The sequence below is a fragment of the Diceros bicornis genome, chromosome 5 (assembly GCF_020826845.1).
Source record: "Diceros bicornis minor isolate mBicDic1 chromosome 5, mDicBic1.mat.cur, whole genome shotgun sequence".
NCBI classification, from domain to species: Eukaryota; Metazoa; Chordata; class Mammalia; order Perissodactyla; family Rhinocerotidae; genus Diceros; species Diceros bicornis.
Genome location: NC_080744.1, coordinates 59178486 through 59204305, shown reverse-complemented (window position 1 = coordinate 59204305; position 25820 = coordinate 59178486). Strand labels below are relative to the sequence as shown.

The following is a 25820-nucleotide window of genomic DNA, read 5'->3' as shown; positions in this document are numbered from 1 at the left end:
AGTTCCTAGTGCCCGAACTTCGCTAGCAGCTTGGCTCCGTTCAGTTTGTTTGTCAGAGTGCCGGCGCAAGTGAGTGTCCAGGGACTGCTTCTTCAAGGGTCCCTGCCGGGAGGGTGCAGACGAGTGGCTCAGATGGAGGGAGCAAGGATTCCTGGGCCCCTCTGTGATTTCCCTAGCCAAATATTCTCTACCCCTTCCCCACCTCGGAGATGGGCAGCGCCAGGGCTTCGGAATCACACTAGCCCTGACTCTTGCCAGCCGTTGTGGCCTCTCCCAGCCTGTTTTCATTTCTGTACACGGGAAATAGCGAGACCTGCCTGGCTGCACATAAACCAGTGGACGTACCTGCAAGACAGAAGGTGCTTGTTCAATGTCAGTCTCCTGCTCATCTCCCCACGCGAGATTCCTCTGCTTCCGGGGAGGCGACTCAGGATTCCCGTGCCCGCCCTGGGTCTCTTGGAAGCAGGCTTCTTTTCTGTTCAGGGGCGCCCGTCTTCTGCGTCCCTTGCAGGACAGCCAGGGGTCCGCAATCCGGGGTGCATTTAACGCCGCTCTGCAAATGACTGTGTAGGAGAGTAATTTCTAAGTGAATTTCCGGTTGGCCCCAGGCCCTTTTGCCGTCTCTGTGTGTTACCTCTTTGTGTTACCAGTGACAGCCTCGGCGACCCCGTGAAGCCTTGACCCAGCTCCCCGTCACGGCCTCTATACCACCTGTTATGTCCCCTGAGTCCCGGTGACCCCTGTGCTCTGGTCCTTGCAGACCTGGAGAGGCGGTGGCGATGCTGTTGCGCGCGCAGGCAGCGGCAGCGGAATGTGAGGACGCGGAGCTGCGGTGCCGCGTGGCTGTGGAGGAGCTGAGCCCGGGCGGGCAGCCGCGAAGGCGCCAGGCCCTACGCACGGCGGAGCTGAGCCTGGGTCGTAACGAGCGCCGCGAGTTGATGCTGCGGCTGCAGGCGCCCGGGCCCGCGGGGCGGCCGCGCTGCTTCCCCCTGCGCGCCGCGCGCCTCTTCACGCGCTTCGCCACGGCCGGGCGCAGCACTCTGAGGCTCCCGGCCGACGGTGCTCCCCGGGCGGGCGCCGTGCAGCTGCTGCTCTCCGACTGCCCCCCGGACCGCCTGCGCCGCTTCCTGCGCACGCTGCGCCTCAAGCTGGCAGCGGCCCCAGGTCCCCCGCCGGCCTCCGCACGCACGCAGCTGCTTGGCCCGCGACCCCGCGATTTCGTTACCATCAGCCCCGTGCAGCCCGAGGAGCTTCGGCGCGCGGCGGCCAACCGGGTCCCGGACACCACGCCCGTGAAGCAGCCCACGACAGAGCCCCCGGCGGGGGCTGAGCCCAGCACGGTGAGGACAGGAAAGGGGGGACGCCTTGGGGAGTGGATGTGCCACCTAGATGGAAGAGACTGAGAAGGCCCAAGTTTGGGGGGAAGATGGTGGTGGTATTTGAGGGGGCTGCGTGTTATCTCAGAGGAGAGGCCCATCAGACTTCTGAGTAGGACAGGGATGTGGGAATTGTGCCTGTGTTTCTCATAGTACAACCCCTGAGACTGGGTAAGCAAGAATAGGAAAAGGGGGCCCAGGCCACGTTAAAAGAGAAAGCAGAGAAGGAGACTTCAGAAGAAAAGTAGGAATGTAGTCTCCCTGGAGAAGGAGAGGAGCTTTTGGTGAGAAGGAAGGGGTCAGCAGTGTCAGAGGCAGCCAACAGGTCCAATCAGATGGGGAGACAAAGTCTGGTGGGTTTGACAGTGTTTGGAACTGGGGCAGATGGATCGCAGACCACAGGGGTTTGAGGCTAAGCTGGTGAGAAGGTGGAGATGGGGCAAGAAGGGGCCCTGGTTAGGCAGGGTTTTGCTTGGGTGTTTTGAGGTGAGAGAGACAGGTTTGAGACAGGAAGAGAAATGAGAAGGAAAGATGGGTGAGAGGTGAGTCAGGGAACCAGAGAAGGGAGCTGAGGGAGAATCCAGATCCACACACTGGGGTCTTCAAGGCACCAGGGGTCAGTGGAGACCCAGCCTTGGTCCCTTCCCAAGGAGAGCCCTGGACCCCAATAGTTACTGGCAAGATCTCCAGGTGAACAGAGGCTGCCCTAGGGCTCCAAGGAGTGAAGTCAGCAGAGCACAAAGGGCTACCAGGCCTAGCATTGCACCCAGGCCAGGAAGGGAGGGGCAATGCCCTGGGCGTGGGGGAGGCCCTGAGACAGTCCTATCCCCCCAGGAAGCCCCAAGGTGGCCCCTGCCCGTGAAGAGGCTGAGCTTGCCCCCCACCAAACCACAGCTCTCTGAGGAACAGGCTGCTGTGCTGAGGGTTGTCCTGAAAGGCCAGAGCGTCTTCTTCACTGGGAGTGCAGGTAGTGGGGGGCAGAGTGGGGGTGGAGAGAACAGTGGTAGGGTGGGGTGGAGGAGAGCTGGCCCTGACTTTGCCCTCTGCCTAGGGACAGGGAAGTCTTATCTGCTGAAGAGAATCCTGGGCTCACTGCCTCCCACAGGCACTGTGGCCACTGCCAGCACTGGGGTGGCAGCCTGCCACATTGGGGGTACTACCCTCCATGCCTTTGCAGGTAAGTGAGAGCCCCTGGGCCTTGAGCTGGGAGCAAGCTAGGCCTGTGGGAAAGGAGGGAGGCGAGGAGGTCAGGGTTGAGACAGGGCTAGGGTCTTAGCCCAGACTGAATAGTGTCATTCACAGGCATTGGTTCAGGCCAGGCTTCCCTCGCGCAATGTGTGGCCCTGGCCCAGCGGCCAGGTGTGCGGCAGGGCTGGCTGAACTGTCAGCGGCTAGTCATTGATGAGATCTCCATGGTGGAGGCAGACCTGTTTGACAAGCTGGAGGCCGTAGCCAGGTCAGTTTGTACAGTGTGGGCAGTAAGTGGGGGCTGGCTTCTGGTGGTCTTCCATCTGGAACCTGCCCACTCCAGCCCCTAAAGCACCCATGATCCTCTCCAGAGCTGTCCGGCAGCAGAACAAGCCATTTGGAGGGATCCAGCTCATCATCTGCGGGGACTTCCTACAGCTGCCGCCTGTAACCAAGGGCTCCCAGCCCCCGCAGTTCTGCTTCCAGGTACCACTCACTCTCTGGCCCCAACCCCCCTTAGGGGTCTGCTCTGTTCCCTGACACCCCCACTTTGCTCCCATCAGGCCAAGAGCTGGAGGAGGTGTGTCCCAGTGACCCTGGAGCTGACCGAGGTGTGGAGGCAGGCAGACCAGACCTTCATCTCTCTGCTGCAAGCTGTGAGGCTGGGCAGGTGGGCCCTGGTGAATAGAGAAGGGGCCACAGGATGAGGATCCAAGTGTGGGTCAGAGAGGAGCACAGGGACCCAGAGAAGGGGGAGAAATGCTTCATGGCCCCATAAGAGACGGTCACTCCGTGAGCGCTGGGACCCAGCCTCTCCCAGGGTTGCGTCCCTATCACCCAGCACAGGGCCTGGCACAGAGTAGGTCTCAGGGAATTGTGGGCAGATGAACACACAAGAGGAATTCAGAGATGTTAACACTCCCATTTCACAGATGCAGAAACTGGGGTTCAAAGAGGTGAAGCCATAGCGAGTAAGTGGCCAAGCTGGGATTTGAACCCAGATCTAACTCTAAAACCCAAGTTCCTTCCACACTTAGAGCCTGTGGGGTCACTCGGTGGGGGCAGGGAGGTTGCACACATGATCCCACCCCAACTAGGACAAAAGGTTGAAATGCTATGACTACTCCAATGTGGGAGTGGACGGGGGGCCAGGAGGGTGGAAGATGTGGGCCAGAGCTGGGCCTTGAAAGCCAGGTCAGACTGGGATGGACAGGGGAAGGAGTGGTGGTGAGGGGCTTTCTAGGCCTGGGGACAGGAGGCAGGGAGGAAGGTGCACAGCACACAGCAGCATGCGTGGGGGACAAAAGGAAGGCTGAGTGGCAGAGCAGGGAGAGATGGTCCCAAGTTGTTCCCCCTCATCCCACTTGAGTTGCTGCTGTACCCAGACTTCCCCATGTGGAGGAGGGCTTGAGATGGGGGAAAACAGAAACACAGGCTAGAGGTTTTTCCCCCAAGGCAGTAGGCAAGGGGCTAGAAGATTGTACCTTGGAGACCAATCTGATTATAGGCTACCCACATTACAGAGTGTCAGTCAACGCCTCGTCTAGGTCCTCTAAACTTCTGTGCTCACTCATTGCACCCAACTTCCTCAGGAGCACTGGGACGGGGTGGGGCATGGGGGGAGCAGGTGGCTAGCTCCTACCTGGGGGCAGACACAGGGAAGAGCGCCTCGCCCATGATCACAGCCAAGCACCACCCCCAATCTTATTCTCCATGTCTGGGGTCCAGGTAGAGAAGGGACATGGTGACCAGCCTGGGGACCAGTAAATCTTGCCCTGGTGTCCCTTTTCAGTCCCCACGCCTGACCCATGGCCTGCTGCTTGGGCCACAGAGCCCTGCCTTCTCTGGTGTTCATGTGGGCTCTGCCCTGACAGCCCAGCCTCCACAGGTGCTCAGATGAAGTGACCCGCCAGCTCCGGGCCACGGCTGCCCACAAGGTGGGGCGAGATGGGATTGTGGCCACGAGGCTCTGCACCCACCAGGATGATGTGGCCCTTACCAATCAGAGGCGGCTGCAGGAGCTACCAGGTGAGCAGGGAGCTGGAGACTGGCCAAGACCAGCTGGGAGGAGCCATCCCGCAGGTATGGCCCCTCAGGCAGCCCAGGACCTTGATGTCATTTGGATATCTAGGCCCCCAACTTCTGTGGCCATAAAGGCCCTTACATTTACAAATGTAATTGTGACTTTGAGAGATGTGACCTTGAATGGGTCAAGCCAGTAAATGCTGAGTGGGTCACTCAGCCAGTAAATGCTGAAAGTGAGACTTGAACCCAGGCCCCCAATTCCAAAGCCCCAACTAGGCCTGAGCTGTCCCCACTACCTCCCTCCAGGCCCTGGTCTAATATGTGTTTTTGGAAACTGAGCCACAAGTCAGTGACTTGTAATCTGTTTGCCCAACTCTCTTTTCCCAGGTGAGGTACACAGCTTTGAGGCCATGGACAGTGACCCTGAGCAAGCCCGGACCCTGGATGCCCAGTGTCCTGTTAGCCAGCTCCTTCAGCTAAAGCTGGGGGCCCAGGTGTGTGGGAAGCAGGGCCTAGACCTTGGGAGCTTGGGCCTCCCTGATCCTTGTCCCTCTGCCCAGGCTGTTCCACAGCCAAAGGGCCCAGCTGTGACCACAGCAAACCCTTCCCTCCTGTTCCCACCACTTTCCTGTCTTCAGCTTTCCACGGCCCTCCCCTTCCTACGCCTGGAGCTCCAAGCAGCATTGCTTTGGACAAGTCCTTTCCCTTGCTGCAGCTCAGTTTCCTCATCTCTAAAATGGGGAGTGAAATACCTACCCCACACAGTTGTCTTCTGTACTGCACCCTGTACTGTGAGAGTCCTCCTTCCTCCCACAGTGTTGGGAGTGGGCCAAATGGGAGCCTTTCCTCAGGTTCCAAAGGGCACCCAAGGGGAAATGCAGGCACAATGTGGTTGGAAGAGGGGTGGCAGGACCTGAGGGCTCTCCCTCAAGATTGTGGCCCTCACGTACTCTATAGCAGACGTGGTAACTTGCAAAGCCCTGTGATGTCTGTTACCTTATTGCTCTTTACCCCGTATTTCTGAGGCAAACTAAGCAAATGTCATTCCGCTTTGACACAAGGGGAAATTGAGACCTGGCGAAATAAAGCAGCTTGCCACAGGGGTCACAGTCGGCTGGTGGCTGAGCTAAAGATTAGGACTCGGTGCGCTTCTGTGAGAGCCCCCAGCCCCCAAGAACCACTGCCACAACCGCCGGAGCTGAGGCCAGGCGTCAGAACGGGCTGCCCTCCAGGCCTCCAGCTCTCTGTCTCTTGCAGGTGATGCTGGTGAAGAACTTAGCGGTGTCCCGGGGCCTGGTGAATGGTGCCCGAGGAGTGGTTGTGGGGTTCGAGGCTGAGGGGAGAGGTAAGTGACCAGGGAGCAGTCCTACTGCTTGGGCTTGCAGCAGGGCCCCGGGTTGACTGTGAGGAGAAGGCTGGGACGGAAAGGTGTGGCCTCCTCGCCTCTGAGCCCTGAAGCAGGGCGGAAAGGTCGGACTTCTCCATGCCTCCCTCAGGGCTGCCCCAGGTACGGTTCCTGTGTGGAGTCACCGAGGTCATCCGTGCTGACCGCTGGACAGTGCAGGCCACTGGGGGCCAGCTCCTCAGCCGGCAGCAGCTGCCCCTCCAGCTGGCTTGGGCAATTTCCATCCACAAGAGCCAGGTGAGCAGCCAGTGCGGGGGATAGGGGCAGGTCAGGGCAGAGGGGGGACAGGATAGGCTTGGGGCATGTTGAAACGGGGATCCTAAAGGCTTTTGGGGGGTTGAGCTTGCTCTGGATGGAAAGTTCCAGACCAAGTGTAGATTAAACCTTTCTTTAGCGCATTTCCCATCCCCCCTCCTCTTCCTTTCTCGGACACATGTACTTCCCTTCTGTCATCTCCCGCCCTGCCATTTTCTGAGTCACTACCAGATACGTTAAATTTAATCCGTACAACAACTCTAAGAAATATAGATGTAATAATCATTCCCGTTTTATAGAAGAGGAAACCAAGCCTCAGAGAGGTGAGGTAACTTGTCCAAGGTCACACAGCTAGTGAGAGGGAGAGCCGGGATTCATCTCCATGCCTGTCTGACCCAGGCCTGAGCTCTTTCCTTTCACCTCTACCCCTCTACTCTTATCCTGGATCTGTGTCTCCTGGACCCCCTCCTACTCAGACACCCATCTGCTGTCAGCCTGTCCTGCCTCGAGAATCTCTGGTCTGGGTGAGGAGATCCAGGGACAGTAGCTGGGATGGTGAAGGTGGGGTCAGGTTCTCGGGCACAAGAGATTTGAGACTGAACTGGCTCCAGCTCTGTCCCTCTATCCCCCAGGGCATGTCTCTGGATTGCGTGGAGATCTCTCTGGCCCGTGTGTTTGCCAGTGGCCAGGCCTACGTGGCCCTTTCCCGGGCCCGCAGCCTGCAGGGCCTGCGTGTACTGGACTTTGACCCCATGGTGGTTCGCTGTGATCCCCGTGTGCTGAGCTTCTATGCCAACCTGTGGCGGGGCAGGGGCCTCAGCCTGGTAAGAGGGAGTCACCCAATGGTGGGCCATGTGGCCGTGGGCGGCCTGGGAGCTAGGACAGAGGGAAGGCCAAGGGACCCTCAGGTGGGGGTGGCAGAGCCTTTTCTGGCTCTATTAGGGGCAGAGGCAAGAAGAAGGAGATGCTGGCCCTCAGGCTGCAGCCCTGGGGAACAGCGCAAGCCCATGACTGGGCTTCTCTGGTTCTGATCCAGGAGTCCCCAAATGATGGTGAGGCAGCCTCAGACCAGGAGAACGTGGACCCAAACCTTTGAGCTGCAAAAAGAAGACAAAGGGTGGTCTCTCCCTCTTCCTGCTCCCTAGTGGGCCAGGACCCCAGGGGATAACAGGCGGAGGGTGGTCAGTGTCCCTTTCTCCCTTCACTAGGGGCTCCAAGCCTCCTGGCACAGTTCAAGGGAGTGTGTTTCCCACCCATTTGCCAGCTGTGCCTCAGTTTCTCCCCTTGCCCTGGCTGAGCTGCTTCTAGGGTCAGGAGCAACCCTTTCCGTGCCAGTTGGGAATGGACTGTGGTGGTACCCAGTGTAAGAGGACAGAGCTTTCTGTGAGGGCTGGCCACAGGGCCACATGGTCGTGAATGCTGCTCCTTTTGGGCTGCAGAGGGGAGAGGCGGTGAAGACAGGTGCTCCAGGAGCAGGAACAGGCCGTAGCGGTCCTGGGGGAACTCAGGCTGAGTACAGGCTCCAAACAGAGAAGGGAACCTGGAGGCATCTTCCCAGCTAGGCCCAGCCTAACACAAGCCAGGACAAACACCCTCCTGAGCCTACCGTAAGAACACGCACTGTGAACTGTGCGCCCGTATCTTAAGCTGCTTCTTCAGAGAAGAAATGGTGTTTGGGGGTATTGAAATGGATATTCTCAAATTGTATTTATTTAGGACAAATAAACTTGAGACTTGTGCAAGGACTGTGAGTCTTCCGCTCTCTTTAAGAAGGCACTCCTTCCTGGGGCCCCAGGCACCCATTCCAGGGAGGCTGTGCCCGCCTCTGCCTCCTCCTCCCATGCACACAGAGGTGTTTACGTCCTGATGGCTGAGCCCCCAGCACCCTTATGTGAGATTTTGTTAGTATCACTGGTGATTTGGAAAGCTTAGGTTGGCGACACACGATGAAATAAGAAGGCGAACCACCGTTACCAATAGTCAGACAAGGACACACTAGAGAATTCACGTGGTGGGGAACAAGCCTGTCACAACATCTAAAGAATGCTGGGGGCCTCTGGGGGCCTCAGCTGAAACTTCCTCACTTTGGGTCTTGCTGGCGCTCCAGCTGATGGGAGGGTATCATGAACACACTAGCTTCAGTTGATCAAAAAGCCTGATGAAAATTGCTCAGGGGTCCTCATAGGCTGGCTAAAACTATTAGGGTTCCCTGCTTATGGGTGAAAAGGTTATCAATTCTGGCTGGTAAATACGGGTTCTGGTGGAAGCATGCTTGGGAGCTACAGAGAGCAATCTACTTAAGTGTAAAATCCCTAGTGGTGGGAGGAGTCGAGAATAATAAAGCCATGCTGGTTGCTGGAGGACATGGAATTTGGGTGCTTGAAGGTGTTTAATCCTTGTCTTCCCAAAGCCAGGAGGGGCCCCAGTGCGCAGATTGGGTGCTCAGGGAGTGTCTGGTTAAGTGATGGAGACCATTGACACAGGGGCTCAGTGCTGTGGTGGTTCGAGGCGCTATGGGGCCTCAGACTTTCAATGTGGGCTTCGCGGGGGAGGTAGGGCTACTGCCTGTGGAGAATGTGACTGGTGATCAAAGCTCAGGACATAGACCTGGCTTTCCATCCTGATTTTGCCACTCGCCAGCTTTGTGACTTTAGGCATGTTATATCACGTCTCTGAGAGGATTTCCTCACTGATAAAGTGCAAGTGGTAACTTCCTTTCACATAGGGTTGTTGGGAGAAAGGCCAGCCACACAGCAGGAACTCGATCAGTAGCTGTTAGTAACATTTATGATTACTAATGATCATCACCATGATGTCTGTAGAGCATCCCTGTCCGGTTCCTACCTTAGCTCCTTTAGCAGACAAGATGTAGAGGCTCAGAGGGGTGCCAGCCTGGCCCCTGGACACTGGAGGACGCCTGCCTGTCTGGCTCTTTTCACCACCCTTCCTGATCTTGAGGAGTCAATTGTTTTTCTGTGGCATCAACCCTGTTCTCTGCCCCAAACAGAAGACACTCTTAAGAGCAGAAGCCAAGCCCCCTAGGGTGACCCCCAACAAGTGGGCAGCCATGGGGGCCTTTCAGTGTGGAGCTATTCAAGGGTCAGGGTGTTCCAAATCTGCAGATAGGACACAGCCCTCCTCCCGGGTCCAGCTGTGAGCACACAGGGCCTCCGCCCTCAGGGGGCTTACAGCCTGGTTGTACCTTGTGTTTTTCACTCCTTCCACTTAACACAGAGTTTGGGGACCATCCAGTTCAGCAGTGTCTTGTGTTTTCTAGCAGCTCTGCACCCTTTGGGGTTCTTGGGTGGAAACAGGAAAAACTGGCTCAGGATAACTTAAACAGGAATGGAAGGTAATGGAAGGCTAGCTCGCACAAACTGCTATGAAGCCCAGAAACCCAGGCTTGGAAACGAGTGGGAACCAGGGAGGCTAGAACCACTGGCAGGAGTGGAGCTGGGAGCAGCTGGCCAGGAGGACCTCTGTGGTCACCCCTGGACACTGAGGAGCATGGTCACCAGGCCACTATTCTGCCTCCTCACATCACTCAGCCCAGACATAAAGGCAGGTATGTGGCTGGCTGGGCTTGGTGTCCCGCACAGGTCCTGCAGCCACTGGCAAGAGGCTGGATGTGCCACCAAGGTGCAAGAGGAACCAGGGCTTCTGCCGGGAGGTAAATCTCCCATCATCTCCCAGAGCCAGGCTGTTGAGGACATCTGAGGGTCCCTCTTGGATCTCTCCTCTCTGAGCCAACACTCAACACACACTGCTGAGGCCTCCCCACCACCCCGAGACCTTTCCCCTCACCCAAGGACTGATTTCAACTTTCTCTGTCTCATATGGACTTGCCCTGCTTAAAGATGTCTTCCTCATGAGACCACCTGGGCCCGAGAACACCATGTCCTTAGCAATCCCTTCTCATTGAGAAGGTGCTCTCCAGAAGGCCCCTGGGGGAAGGCCTATGAGGGGGAGCTCCGGACATGCCTGCTCCTCAGGCCAGATCATGACAGTGGATTGTCTTGGGAGGGAGATGCTCAAGAAACCTCACAGTTCTGTATTTTTTTGGCATCTAATTCAATCTAATTTCGAACCTGTACCCCTGAGGGTGTAGGGAAACCCCATCTCAGTCAGAATTGGGGCTCCCCACCCCCAGGGTCATACAGGCAGGGAGTAGGGCTTGCAGGAGCAGGCCTCTCATCTCCAGGGCCTCATGGTGGCTGCTGACACCCGCAATGACCAGCATCCACAGGACTTAACTCTACTCAGGCCAAGGGCGTGGTGGAGGTAGAGGAAGGTCTTTCTGAGAGCTGTAGCCTCTCCAGGGGCCTCACAGCATGACCTCTGGGACCTGCCACCTCCCTGTGGTGCTCCCAGAGGACGTTCTGATTGCTCACCCCTCCCCAGTCTTGGGGACCCTCCTCTCTCTGCCTCTCCTTCTCCCCAGCATAGTCCCCTCAAGGAATTGGATTTAGGAAGCAAAAGTCAGAAGAGTGTGTCCTCAGGCAGCTTCTAGATTTGAGGCAAAGGAGCACAAAGTTCTTGTGACCCCACTTAGAATACGTGGGCAGCTGAAATGAATATGGTTAAGCACGGGCAGAACAAAGGAGAAAATATAACCAGTAATCATCCTGTCATACTGGGATACAGGAGACTTCCCGCCCATCCTTTGTGTTCATTTGTTCATTCATTCATTCATTCACGCCACAAATATTTATTGAGTGCCTCTAATAGGCCAGGTGCCAGGCTAGACCCTGGAGACCCCACAGTGAACCAGAGCGACACGGCCCTGCTTCCTGACACTTATAGTGAAGGGTGGGAGACCGACTATAAAGAACTAAGCAGATAAGAAGACAACCTCAAACTGTGACAAGTGCTAAATAATCAATAATAGAGAGTGCCTGCATGGGGGGAGAGCTCACTTAGAGTATGGTCAGAGAAAGGGGCTCTAAGGTGGATGCCTCCCCCTTCACACCTCCCTAACTTTGCTACATGACTCGCCTCAGACATCACCTCCTCTGTTCCCTAGGATCTACCCCTGCCTCGTTCTAGGCAGAACGGTCAGTTCCTGCCTCTGAGCACATACATTGTGTTGTCCTTGGCTGTGGGTTGCTCTCCTGCTTCAGAAAGCTCCTCAGAAAAGGATTGAGTCTCTGCCTCTTGCAGCCCCAGCGCCCAGCCCAGCACATGGAATGGGGCAGGCAGACAGCAGGGAATGAATAGAGGAATGAAAGAATGCAGAGAGCCTGCAGTTAGGGGACCATACAGGCCTGCCACCTGCCTGAACACCCTGTCCCTGATGATGGGGGTATCTATGCCACTGCTTGGGGCACCTTGACTTCTGTTTCCTCCCTAGTTGCTTAGTCGCAGGGATTTCCCACTCTCCCCTCCACTCTCCAGGAGGACGGCTGGAGATGTTTGTCAGGTGGACAAGTTGAAGAAAGGCATTTAGGAAAAGGAAACTGTACCTAGAACAAAGGCTCAGAGGTGTGAAAGATGGAGCTCGATGGTCCACTTTAAAGCAAGAGGAGATGGGAGTTGGGGGAGGCAGGCCTATCCCAGAGGGGGCTCAGCAAGGGGTGAGAGCCCTTCTGGGGGCAAGAGACACCTGTGGGTCCCACTTCCTGCTGGCCCCCATTTGTCTCCCTCACTTTAGTGCTCCCTCCTCAGTGCTGGTTGTGATCTGCCTCAGAGGGTAACGAGCAATTTACAAGTATGTCTCCCACAGAATGAGATGGATCTCTTGGTATCAAGAGACCTGGCTTCGAAGTCTTTGTGTCCACACAGCACTCAGCATGATGAGTTTAGAAAGATGACACTTCATAAAATGTCTGAGAAATGAAAGAACACCAGGACAGTGCCAGGTCCCCAGAGGTGCAGGATGTTTACTCCGATTTTGCAGAGAAGGTAGCTGATGCCTGGGGAGCTAGGTAGTGGCAGAGCTGGAACTAGAACCCTGTGCCCTCCCCTTGGTCTTCCCAGAGTTGTCCAAAAGGAGTAAGATGTGGGGAGGGGACCTCGAGGGGCTGAGATGGCAGACGGGTGGAGTGTCCACCTTCACCCTTCCCTCAGTGGGGTGGCCAGGGGAGGGCTTAGCTAGGCATGACCTCATCCTTCCTGAGGTTCCGGCATATTTTGCCCACCTGCACAGGGCCCGTGGTCATGCTCAGACCCTCCAATCCCAAAGCAGCCAGGCCCTTCTGCTTCCCAAGCACCACACACCATGGACCACTAGGTGGCGCTAAGTGGTCATTCAGGCCTGAGAAGTCCTTTGTCTCCCAGTCTCTGTGCCTGGGTGGGGCACATGGACACCTCAGGAGCATGGTGCCAAGTAAGTACAGGCAGAGGGGCTCCTTTGTTGAGAAGCTTGCACTGAGTATCTGTTGAGTGCATCATGGTTCGTGTTCATTAGCTCTCATTTGTTTTTCACAATAACCCCGAGAAGACTATGGGACATTATCCGCACCTTATGGTTAGGTGACTTGGCCAAGGCCACAGCTATAGGGTCCTGGGGTTTTTGCAAAGTCAGCAGAGGGCTGATACTGCCTCTATCACTTCCCCTGTGACCTTGGACATGCTGCCTAAATCCTTAGGCCTAGTTTCATCAATAGCAAAATGGGGCTAAGGGCCAATCGATGGAGTTAGGTCAGGTAAAGAGCACGTGGTAAACCCTCTTTGTTAGGTCCTATAGGCCTTTCTTACTTTTACCCGAAGTGGCCTCTTCACACCCCCCCACCTCCCCCACCCCTCTCCCCACCTTCTGAGTGGCCCAGAGAATAACAAAGGAATTAACAGGATCCCAGAGTAAATGAATGTCCTTTCAGAGTCTTCCCACCTGGAGGACCCAGGCTGTGTCCACCCACTAAGGGGAAGGGGAGAATGAAGTCTTGTCCCCTTTCCTTCCCCCAGCAACCATGAGGTCCCAGCCCTGGTCAGTGAGTGCATTTGTCCTAGCTGCCCCTCTTCTTTCCTCCATCCACCTTCTTATCAGTCTTCCACAACTCGGTGAGGGGGACTTTTAGACCTAGTTTATAGAGGAGGAGACCAGGCTCATAGAAGGTGGGCGGCTCAAGGTTGCACGGCTGTAAATGGCAGAGCCAGGATGGGCACCCAGTGCCTGAGGCCTTACCTTAGCGTTGGCCTTCGCAAAAAGGAGCAAGCAGGGGGCCTTGCCCCTAGCTTTGTCCCAGAAACCCCACACTCAAGACCCCGTTTCTTTATGATTCCAAGAGCTTCACCTGCGGAGACATAAATGGCTGGGAGGGGCCAAGATGGAAGGGGAGGCGCTTAAAAGGAGACTCTGAGTAGGGAAGTGAACCCCAGGCGCCAGACAAGCCCTGCAGGGAGCGGGTGACAGCTAGACCACCTCCCACTCCTCGGACTCCTAGCCCCTTGGCTCCAGCTCCCTCCTTCAGCCTCGAAGCCGCCTGGCAGATGCCCGCCCCAGAGGTGCCCCCTCACTTCCCTCCCCCAGCTGGTGTTGGGTTCAGTAAGCAGAGCCCCAGCTTACCTGGGAAGGTGTGGAGAGAGGAGGGCATCCAGTTACAAGCTGGGGCTGGGGGGCGGGCAGGGGCAACCTGGGGGCAGGAGTCAAAGGCCTGGGAACTGATGGTGGGGGCAGGTGTTGGGGGAGCCCCACCCCCACCGCACGGGGCCCTATCTTCTGGGCTCCTTGTCTCCCTGAACTCCTTCTCCCCACTCCTGGGGGTTGCAGCAGAAAGACCGTGGCATCCAGCCTCAGACGCCACTTGGTAGCTAGCTCCTGTCAGTTCTTGAGCTGGGTCTCAGTGTCCTCATCCTCAGAATGGGGGCAGGGCAGGAATTAGCCCTGTTTGACCCTGGGACTGTGCTTGGTAAACTGTGAAGGGCTGTGCACACCCCTGGGGAGGCTGTTCTCCTGTCTTCCAGCTCCACTCCTTTCTCTCCACCACCCGGGGTGGCCTCCTCCCCCGCCCTCACCCTGGGCCCTGGCACAGCACTCTATGCCTATTTAAGGCAAATCTCCTGATCTCCTTTGAAATAACATTCACTCCTTGTTGTGGAGAAGACTAGCAGGGCCTGAGCTTAGGGAAAGGGGAGGGGAGCCCCAAATATCCCACCAGAGAGTGGGGGGAAGGGGAGATGCAGAGGTGAAGCAGATATGGGAAGGTCCTTGTACCCTCCCCATCCCCAGCCTCCTATTTGCTCCCCTCACTGCACAGGCTCTGGATTGGCTCAAAGCCCTTTAGAGGGTCAGGGCACTCCCAGAATGCTTCATGCAGCCCCTTGAGGGCAGTGGGGAAGGGCAGTGGAGGAGGAAGAAAAATGCCAGTCCCAGGGCCTGGGGGTATACGCCTGGGTGAAGAAGTGACACAACCAGGGTAATCAGCAAGGGGAGTGGGAGGGTCTGGGGTAGGATTGACATCTGATCTCACAGTCCGCCCTGTGTGAAGGATGAAACGCAACTGCTATTTGGTTCTAAAATCTGAGGCTCAGAGAGGCCAAGAGACCTGCCCAGGGCCACAGAGCTAGTGAGTGGAAGGGTCTGAAATCAAGGCCTGGCCTGGCTCCAAATTTAATGTTTCCTCCCTCTCGATGCTGGTCTCCTTGTGCCTGGGACTGTATGTGACACCTGACAGTAACTCTTATCAGGCCCAGGCATCACTCAAAGCCACCCCCCACCCCCCTACTCCCACCCCCCACCCCACACACACCCTTCCTCGGCCAGCATAGCTCTCAGGCAGGGGCCTTCACTCCTTCACTTCTGCCTCCCTAGTCTTTTCTCCAGGCCCACCACACCCCTTCTTCCCCTTCTCCTGGGTTCTTGGCCTAGGCCCCTTCCCCTCTGGCCTGGCCCCCAGAACTGCTCACTTTGGCTTGGTTCATGCACTCAGAAACTTACAGCCAGAAGGTAGCATGCCCCACACCCCTCAAAGGAGCCAGGCTGGGGCACCTTCCCCCTGCAGGACCCCTGCAGGGCCCTTCCCAGCAGCTCAGTTCTCCACCCTTGAGGCCCGAGGCCCTCCCTCTCCTGCTTCCTTCTCTCCCTTCTTCCCAGTCTTTCTCCCAGGCTGCCGCCTCCCCAGCCTCCCATCTCAGCGTGGCTAATCCCCCTGTGGTCCTCACATGACTGAGACGCCCTCTCTGGGGTTCAAAAGGAGAGGGTCAGGGATCCTTTACAGATCATGTTGCCTCCTCGGGACCAGGCACTCACTCCTCAGGCATGTGAGCCCCAGCAGGCCGGCTCCACCCCCGTGTCAGTGTCAGGCTGGACTGGGGGTTGGGGGACCAGAGTGAGGAAGAAGCCCTAGCCTTGTCTTCCTCTGGGCACTTACAGCAGAAAGGGGCCATAGCGGTCAGCTGGTCCTCATGAGCAAACTGGGGCCCAGGGAATGGGAGGGGATACCCTAGGGTCCCACAGTGAGACAGAAGCCAAGCTGGGCCTTACTGGGACCCCTGATAACCTCAGGTCGGGGTTTGATCCCTGGGGGAGGAGGGTCTATTACAGGAGGAAACTCGGCTCCATGTTTAATGGGAATGTCCTTGAGCTTCTCAGGGTCTTTCTGACTTGGCTCTACTATTAACCTCTTGTGTGCCCTTGGGCAAGCCCTTTTCCCTCTTTGGGCCTCAATTTCCTTGTGTGAAACAGATGGGTAGGGTAGATGATCTTTGAGATCCCTTCCCGCTTAGACCTCCTGCACCTCCCATCCGCCCAGCCCAGCCCCATCCCCCCAGGCTTCTGTTTCCAGGCTCTTGCCCTGGCCCAGGCCTCCCTCATAGCCCGCCGAGATTGCTCGAACAGCCTCTGCACCGTCTCTGGCCTCTACTCTCTTCCTCCTCTACCCCACACATTGCCCAGGTAACCTCCTGAGGCTGAGGAACCTCCCATGGCCTCCCTCAGAATGATCCAGCTCATCGCCAGGTTTCAGCACATCCCGCCTGCAGTCGTGGACCCCAGGTTCAGTTTCCTCATCTGCCAAGCCGCACTACAACCCCTCACTGGGAACGCTATGGTGTGGACACACAGAGGGGCACACATGAGGAGCCTGGGAAGGCTGGACGGCCTGACCAGCACTCCTGGCTTCTCTGTGCTGAAAAGGCTGCCTATCCCACCCCCACTCTCCATGATCCAAATTGGCGAGGTCCTCCAAGGCTGGTTCAAGTCCCATCCCCTCCTGGAGGGGCCAGGCCCCCTCAACAGTCCTATCAGAGGTGACCTTGCCCACGTGGAGCTCCCACGGGGCTGGACTCCATTTGCCTGCCTGCATCTGCAGCTCCTGCCATCCTGTGGGGAATGTTTAACTGATGGCGCCTAGAGAACCAGCTGGCAGGACACTTGCTGAGGGAAAACTGGGTCTGTGGGCTCCTGCCCATGCCCCCATCCTTCCCCTAGGGCTGTGTTTTTGACACGGGATTATCTTTGTTTGTTTGTTTTTGATGAGGAAGATTGGCCCTGAGCTAACATCTGTGCCAATCTTCCTCTATTTTTCGTATGTGGGACACTGCCACAGCATGGCTTGACGGGCAGTGTGTACGTCTGCACCCAGAATCCAAACCTGCGAACTGGGCCACCAAAGCAGAGTATGCGAACTTAACCACTACGCCACTAGGCCAGCCCCTGACATGGGATTATCTTTGACCCTCAGAGGGGTTACTGCCAACTCCAAAAAAGCTCATAGTTGGGCCTCCGGGCAGACTCTCAGTTGGAGGTTTTATACCCCGTCTCACCCTGTTCCAATGACTGACCAAATGGACTCTCAGAAATCTTGCCCAAAGGCCCAAGAAAGTGTAGCTGGCAGGAAATGCAAGTTATTAGAAGAGATAGCTAAGGGAAGAGAAGCCAGAACCTAGACGCTTGGAGATTTCTCACTCTGGGGTCTAAACACTCTCAGCCACTTACTAGTTATAGACCTTGGGGAGGTTACCTAATGTCTCTGAGCCTCGGTTTCCCCGTCAGTAAAATGGGGACAATAATTCCTATCCCATCCTATGACAAGAGAATTAAATAATGCATGCAAAGTGCTTCGCTCATGGCCTGGCACCTCATAAATGCTCAAAAAATGATAGCTATATTCCTTATTGAAGACGCATAGATCAGGCCGCCAGCTGAGGGGCCAAGGGCTGTCAGGAAGGAAGGAGGCACTGAGGCACAGGGTTGCTTAGCCAGAGGTAGGCAGGTGGTTAGTAGCTAGAATAAAAACACCACATCCTAAGCCTGGTGCTAAGCAGTCTACATACATTTCATTTAAACCTCAGTCTCGTCCTGTCAAAAGTAGAGGTTTGGAACAGAAGCTTCTTAAGGGCTTTCCAATTCAGTGAGTACTTGTTTTCAGTTTACAAAGTACTTTTCACTTTATGGAGCCAATCTCTAATTCTGCGAGTGTTCTAATAGTTGTTAATGGTCACACAACTAGATCTAGGACTAGAACAGGGGGGATGGCTCCATCTCTGCCCAGATCCTGGTGGTAGATGGCTCTGAGAGGGGTGGGTGAGACCTGAAGCCCCACCAAGAGCCTAGGGAGGAGCAGAGCCCTTGAAGGCGACGACGTCATGGAAGCTTGGCACTGGCCCCTGCCCAGCGTCCGGTTCTGTCAGGCTGTGCTGCAGCCCAGAGGCCTGGAACTCATCAGCCCCACCTGTCAGCCCTCCCCTGGCCGGCACGCAGGGCCTTTGGTTATCACTAAGGAGAGTGCGGCCTTGGTCCAGGGGTCCGGTGTCCCTTCCCTGCTGGGAACCTTAGGGCAGAGAGCTGTGTTCCCATCGGCCAAGCAGCCCCAACTTGACTGAGTTCTGTTACATGACAGGCACCATGAAATACACAGACCTCACTCATCCAATAAATAGTCATTGACCACCTACCGTGAGCCTGGCCCTGCGCTGGCTCCAGGGAATCCGACAAAAATTCCTGCCTACATTCTAGTAAAAGAAGCTGTAAAGGAAAGCAGAAATGTGATGGGACATAAAAGAGAGAGTGATTCACGTCATACAGGGCAGTCAGGGAAGGCCTCTGAGCTGAGGGAGGGAAGTACAGCTAGAAAGAGCATTCCAGACAGAGGAAAGGCCAAGAAAAGGCCCTGAGAGAGGAGTATTTGGAGTGTTTGGAGAGTGAAGACCAGTGTGAGGTGGGCACACAGCAAGCTCTCCCTTCACAAATGCCAGCTAAACAAATTAACAAACGGGTCGTAAGGATTTCTGCTGCCAGCCGAGATGGAGTAACAGGGACTGGATTTACATGCCCGTCTAAAACAACTAAAATACTCCACAAAATATATGAGGCAATGGTTGTCAAGACATTGGACATCAGGTAAAGAAAAACAGTGACTCCTGAGAGTCAGGAAACAAATGAGGTCAGCCCTATGAATGCCCCACCTTACTGCCTGAAGGAAGTTTCCAGACCAGAGCATGGCGAGAGGAAGGCAGGTAGAGTCTAGCCCATCTCCCTGCACTGAAAAGAGGAAGCCAGAGTCCGGGACACAAGGCAGAGAAGTAAAAAGGAAGGAGCTGCACACAGAGAGAACAGTGGAGCTCTATAGAGGGTACCTCTTACAGTAATTCAGCTCGGTGCCTACACGTGAGGAAGCTACCAGAAGGCAGGGTAAGAACCACCCAAAAGGATTAGAGAGAACAATCCTTGGAGCTCACACAGGGCTGGGAACAGTGCCGGCTCCCACAAACCAGAGTGAAATCTCACAAGTAATGGGGCATTGAGAAGAGCACTCAGAAGAGTTTTTGGCTCAGAAGTGGGTAAAAACTACACGTTGCTCTGGCTCCATCTAACAAAAGCAAGATCTGCAAGGACCAAACTGTTTCCAAGTAACTTTTGCACCCCAGACCAAAGCTCAAGAATATTTATAAGAATACAAAAATATCCAGCACCCAAGAAAATTCACAATGTCGTGCAATCAATAAAAATTAGCATGTATACAAAGAAACAGGAAAATATAACCCATAATGAAAAGAAAAACCAATCAATTAAAACCTATCTAGAAATTACCCAGATGATAGAATTAGAAGACACAGACATTAAAAGTTATTCTAACTATATTTCATATGTACAAGAAGATAAAGGAAAGACTCACCGTGTTAAGTAGAGACATAGAAGATATTTTTTTAAAGACCCAAATTGAAATTCTAGAGATGAAAACTAGAATGTCTGAGATAAAAAATACACTATATGGATTAATGGAATATTAAATACGGCAGATTAGTGATTCTGAATACACAGTAATAGAACCTAGCCAAAATAAAACACAGAGAGAAAAAGCTAAAAAAAATAACAAGATGGCATTAGTGAGCTGTGAGACAACTTCAAGTGACCTAATATATGTGTAACTGGAGTCCAGAAAGGAGGGAAGAGGATAGAAAAAATACTTGAAGGAAAAAAAAAACTGAAAACTTTCCAAATTTGATGAAAGATCTAAGATACTTAATGAACCTCAAGCACAATAAACATAAAGAAACTATACCAAGCTCTCTGCTCCTCCCCATTGGTCAGACAGTTGCATCTTCTTGTACAGTGCCAGCTGTGTCCCTGAGACATGATGGTGAAGGTCAGAGTAAACAGATTTGGCCGTAATGGGTGGCTGGTGACCAGGGCTTTTAACTCTGGCAAAATAGATATTGTTATCATCAATGACCCCTTCATTGAACTCAACTACATGGTCTACATGTTCCAGTATCGTTCCACCCATGGCAAGTTCAATGGCACAGTCCAAGCTGAGAATGGGCAGCTTGTCATCAATGGAAGGCTCATCTCCATCTTCCAGGAATGAGTTCCCACCAACATCAAATAGGGTGAGGCTGGTGCTGAATATGTTGTGGAGTCCACTGGTGTCTTTACAACCTTGGAGAAGGCTGGGGCTCAGTTGAAGGGTGGAGCCAAAAGGGTCGTCATCTCTGCCCCTTGTGCTGATGCCCCCATGTTTGTGATGGGCATGAACCATGAGAAGTGTGACAACTCCTTTAAGATTGTCAGCAATGCCTCCTGTAGCACCAACTGCTTGGCCCCCTCTGGCCAAGGTCATCCATGACAACTCTGGAATAGTGGAGGGACTCATACCACAGTCCATGCTATCACTGCCACCCAGAAGATGGTGGGTGGCCCCTCTGGGAAGCTGTGGTGTGACTGGCCGTGGGGCTGCCCAGAACATCATCCCTGCTTCTATTGGTGCTGTTGAGGCAGTGGGCGTCATCCCTGAGCTGAATGGGAAGCTCACTGGCATGGACTTCCATGTCCCCACCCACAATGTGTCAGTTGTGGATCTGACCTGCTGTTTGGAGAAAGCTGCCAAATATGATGACCTCAAGAAGGTGGTGAAGCAGGCATCAAAGGGTGCCTTAAAGGGCATCCTGAGCTACAATGAGGATCAGGTTGTCTCTGTGACTTTAATAGTGATCCCACTCTTCCACCTTCAATGCTGAGGTTTGCATTGCCCTCAAAGACCACTTTGTCAAGCTCGTTTCCTGGTATGACAATGAATTTGACTGCAGCAACAGGGTGGTGGACTTATGGTCCACATGGCCTCTAAGGAGTGAGAGTCCCCTGGATCACCAGCCCCAGCAAGAGCGTGAGAGGAAGAGAGAGGCCCTCAGCTGCTGGGGAGTCCTTGCCCCAACTCGATCTCCTGACATACTGAGAATCTCTTGTCCTTGACTCAGTTTCCATCCCAGACTCCCTGGAGAAGGGGAGGAGCTTAGGAAGCCCTGATTGATGTCATATACCATCAATAAAGTACACTGTATCTAGCCAAAAAAAAAAAAAAAGGAAACTATACCAAAGTATATCATAAATTGCTTTTTAAAAGTGATAAAGAGAAATATTTAAAAGTAGCCAGAGAAGAAAGACACAATAAACACAAAAATAAGGATAGCAGATTTTTTGTCAGAAATAACGCAAGTGAGAAGACAGTAAAGCCATGTCTTTAAAATACAGAAAGAAAAAAATAAATATCAACCTAAAATATTTTACCTAGGAAAAGTATCTTTCAAAAATGAAAGTGAGGGGCCAGCCCCACGGCCTAGTGGTTAAGTTTGGCACACTGCGCTTAGGCGGCCCAGGTTCAGGTGCCAGGCACAGACCTACACCACTTGTCTGCAGCCATGCTGTGGCGGTGACCCACATACAAAATAGAGGACGATTGGGACAGATGTTAGCTCAGGGCAAATCTTCCTCAAGCAAAAAGAGGAAGATTGGCAATGGATGTTAGCTCAGGGCGAATCTTCCTCAGCAAAAAAAAGAAAGAAAGAAAGTGAGACCACATGGGATGAAATTAGAAATCAATGACAAAAGGAAATTTTGAAAATTCAAAAATATGTGGAAATTAAGCAACAACTCCGAAATAACCCAGGGTCCAAAGAAAACATCACAAAGGAAGTAGACAGTACTTTGAAATAAATGAAAATGGAAACATAACACACCAAAACTTATGGGATGCAGCTAGAGCAGTGCTTCGAGGAAAATTTATTCCTGTAAATGCCTATTTATAAAGGAAGAAAGATCTCAAATTAATAACCTAACCTTTCACCTTAAGACACTGGAAAAGATAGAGCAAACTCAATCTAAAGCAAGCAGAGGTAAGGAAAAAATAAAGATTAGAGTGTAAATTAATGGAATAGAGAATAGAAAAATAGAGAAAATCATAAACTCAAAGCAGGTCTTTTGAAAAGACCAACAAAATTGACAAACCATTAGTTAGAATGACCAAGAAAAAAAGAAAGAAGACTCAAATTATTAGAATCAGAAATGAAAGAGAGAACATTACTACTGACTTTACAAAAATAAAAAGGATTATAAAGCAATAGTATGAATAATTGTATGCTAATAAATTAGATAACTTAGGTGAAATGGACAAATTCCTAGAAAGAAACAAACTCTCAAAACTGACTCAAGAAGAAATAGACAATCTATATAGACCTATAACAAGTAAAGAGATTGAAGTATTAATTTAAAAATTACCCACAGGATCAGATGGCTTCACTGATTAATTCTACCAAATATTTAAAGAATTAATACCAATTCTTCACAAACTTTTCAAGAAATAGAAGAGGAGGAAATACTTCTCAACTCATTCTATCAGCTCAGAATTACCCTGATACCTAAATCAAACAAAGATATCACAAGAAAACTACAGACCAATACTCTTAGGGATATAGACACAAAAATCCTCAACAAAATACTAGCAAACTAAATCCAGCAACATCTAAGAAGAATTATACCATGACCAAGTGGGATTTATCCCAGGAATGCAAGACTGGTTTACCATCCAAAAATCAATTAATGTAATATACCTTATCAATAGAATAAAAAAAACAAAAAGCTCATGATTCTCTCAATAGATGCAAAAGAAAAAAGAAAAATAAAGCATTTGACAAGATCCAAAACCCATTCATAATTAAAAAAACAAAACAAAACAAAACAAATTAGGAATAGAAGGGAATTTCCTCAAGCTTATAAAGGGCTTTTACAAAAAACCCACAGCTAACATCATACTTAATAAAGACTTGACACTTTCCCCCTAAGATCAGGAACAAGACAAGGATATTTGCTTTCACTACTTCTATCTAACATTGTACTAGAGGTTCTAGTAGGGGCAATTAGGCAAAAAATAGAAATAAAAGGCATCAAGATTGGAAAGGAAGAAGTAAAACTATCTCTACTTGCAAATGACATGATCTTGTATATAGCAAGTCCAATGACTCCACACACACACAAAATACTATTAGAACTAATAAACGAGCTCAGCAAGGTTGCAGGATAAAAGATCAATATACACAAATCAATTGTATTTCTGCACACAAATCAACAATCTGAAAATAAAATTAAGAAAATAATTCCATATACAATAGCATCAAAAAGAACAAAATACTTAGGAATAGATTTAATAAGAGAATTGAAAAACATATGCAGAAAACATTTTTGAATGAAATTAAAGAAGATCTAAATGAATGGAAAAACATCTCATGTCCATGCATCAGAAGACTTAATATTGTTAGGATATCCCCATTTGATCTACAGATTCAACACAATCCCTATCAGAATCCCAGCTATCATCATTGTAGAAACTGACAAGCTAGGGCCAGCCCCATGGTATAGTGGTTGGGTTTAGGGTGCTCTGCTTTGGCAGCCTGGGTTCACTGGTTTGGATCCTGGTCACGGACATATACCACTCATTGGCCATGCTATGGTGGCAACCCACACACAGAATACAGGGAGACTGGCACAGATGTTAGCTGAGGGCTAATCTTCCTCAGCACAAAAAAAAAAAAATAGAAAGAAATTGACAAGCTGATGCCAAAATTCATATGAAATTTCAAGGGACCTAGAATAGCCAAAACAGTCTTGAAAAAGAAGAAGTTGGAGGATCCACACTTGCTGACTTCAAAACTTACTACAAAGCAACCAACAGTAATTAAGACAGTGTGGCACTGGCATAAGGATAGACATATAGATCAGTGGAATAGAATTAAGAGTCCAGAAATAAACCCATGTGTCAATGGTCCATTGATTTTCAACGAGGGTGCAAACACCATTCAATTATGAAAGAACAGTCTTTTCAACAAATAGTTTTGGGACAACTAGAAATTCACACACACAAAAATGAAGTTGGAATCCTTACCTCATATCATATGCGAAAAGTAACTCAAATTAGATCATATACCTAAATATAGGAGCTAAAATTATATTAGAAGAAAACATATGAATAAATCTCAAATTAGGCAATGGATTCTTAGATATGACAGCAAAAGCAAAAGAAAAAGTAGATAGGGCCGGCCCTGTGGCTTAGTGGTTAAGTGAGCGCGCTCCACTGCTGGCGACCCGGGTTCGGATCCCGGGCTCGCACCGACATGCTGCTTCTCTGGCCATGCTGAGGCCGCGTCCCACATACAGCAACTAGAAGGATGTGCAGCTATGACACACAACTATCTACTGGGGCTTTGGGGGGAAAGAAAAAAAAAAAGTAAAAAAAAAGAAAAAGTAGATAAAATGGACTTTATCAAAATTTAAAACTTTTGTGCTTCAAAGGACACTCTTAAGAAAGGGAAAAGGCAGCCCTTAGAATGAGAACAAGTGTTAGGAAATTATATACCTGAGAAGGGACTTGTATACAGAATACATAAAGAACTCTTACAATGCAATAATGAAAAGACAAATAAGCCAATTAAAAATTAGGCAAAGGATCTGAATAGGTATTTCTTCAAAGAAGATATACAAATGGCCAATAAGCACATGAAAAGATGCTTGATGTCATTCACAAAATTTTTTTTTTGTTGTTAGGAAGATCAGCCCTGAGCTAACATCTGCCAATCCTCCTCTTTTTTTGCTGAGGAAGACTGGCCCTGGGCTAACATCCGTGCCCATCTTCCTCCACTTTGTATGGGACGCCGCCACAGCATGGCTTGACAAGCAGTGCGTCGGTGCGCGCCCGGGATCCAAACCGGCGAACCCCAGGCGGCCACAGCAGAGTGTGGGCACTTAACCACTTGTGCCACCGGGCCGGCCCCACAAAATCTTTATGCCAATAAATTTGACAACTTAGATGAAATGGACAAATTCCTTAATAGAAGACACAAAGTGTGAAAGCTAACTCAAGAAGAAACAAATAACCCTATATCTATAGCCCTATATCTATTAGAGAAAGCGAATTCATTATAAGAAGGATAATCTTGTCAACAAATGATGCTGGAATAACTGGATATTTATACACACAGACAAAAGAAATTTGATTGATACCTTGTATATATATCAAAATCAACTCAAAATAGAGGACAGACCTAAAGGTAAAACTTAAAACTATAAAACTATAGACGCTTACTAGAAGTTCTAAAATTAAAAAGACTAAACCAAGGGTTTGGTAAGAATATGAAGCAACTAGAATTTTCATATATTGCTAGTGGGAATGTAAAACAGCGTAACCACTTTGGAAAAGAGTTTGGCAGTTTTTTAAGTTAAGCATAGTGTACACCTATCATTATGACCCAGCCATTGCACTCCTAGGTATTTTTCCAAAAGAAATAAAAGCATATATCCATATAAAGACTTACTCGGGAATGTTCACAGTAACTTTATTTCTAACAGCCAAAGCCTAGAAACAACCCAAATGTCCATCAACAGGTGAATGGTAAACAAATTCTTTATATCCATGTAATTGGTTACTACTCAGCAAGAAAAAAAGGATCTATTAAGATATACAACAACATGGATGAATCTCAAAATAATTAGGCTGACTGAAAGAAGACAAAAGAGAGTACATATTGTATGATTCCATTTATATAAAATTCTGGAAAATGCAAACCAATCTATAGTGACTGAAAGCAGTTGAGTGGTTGCCTGGGGTGAGCATCAGGGAGGAGCCGGAGGGAACAAGAAGGGGCAGGAGGAAACTTTCGTGGGTGACAGATATGTTCATTATCTTGAATGTGACGATGGTTTCACAAATGCATACCTATGTCAAATCTTATCAAATGGCACACTTGACATATCTGCAGTTTATTGTATGCCAGTTACACCTCGATTAATCTGTTTGAAACACGATTATATGGAGGTATATGTGATGCAGTATCTACGCTGCTAACTTGCTATGTGACCCCAGGCATGCTGG

The 25820-nt window shown here is 51.4% G+C and overlaps 1 protein-coding gene and 1 pseudogene across 4 annotated transcripts; both read left to right on the top strand.

Moving 5' to 3' along the window:
- Nucleotides 1–9044, top strand: PIF1 (PIF1 5'-to-3' DNA helicase). 4 transcript variants are annotated; one of them, XM_058541827.1, is made up of 13 exons: nucleotides 36–359; nucleotides 761–1340; nucleotides 2211–2343; nucleotides 2428–2553; nucleotides 2679–2832; nucleotides 2936–3050; nucleotides 3128–3234; nucleotides 4453–4592; nucleotides 4977–5083; nucleotides 5847–5934; nucleotides 6086–6231; nucleotides 6882–7073; nucleotides 7689–9044. In XM_058541827.1, exons 1-13 carry the CDS (start codon nucleotides 133–135, stop codon nucleotides 7809–7811), a joined length of 2238 nt encoding a protein of 745 aa, XP_058397810.1. In that variant the 5' UTR covers nucleotides 36–132; the 3' UTR covers nucleotides 7812–9044. The 4 variants fall into 4 exon arrangements, with proteins under 4 accessions (XP_058397812.1, XP_058397809.1, XP_058397810.1 ...); XM_058541828.1 differs by having other exon boundaries at nucleotides 7286–7757; XM_058541829.1 differs by lacking the exon at nucleotides 7689–9044 and having other exon boundaries at nucleotides 1–69; nucleotides 6882–7345.
- A 10766-nt stretch (nucleotides 9045–19810) lies between these two features.
- Nucleotides 19811–20757, top strand: LOC131406183 (glyceraldehyde-3-phosphate dehydrogenase-like; annotated as a pseudogene).
- Nucleotides 20758–25820: the final 5063 nt, after the last annotated feature.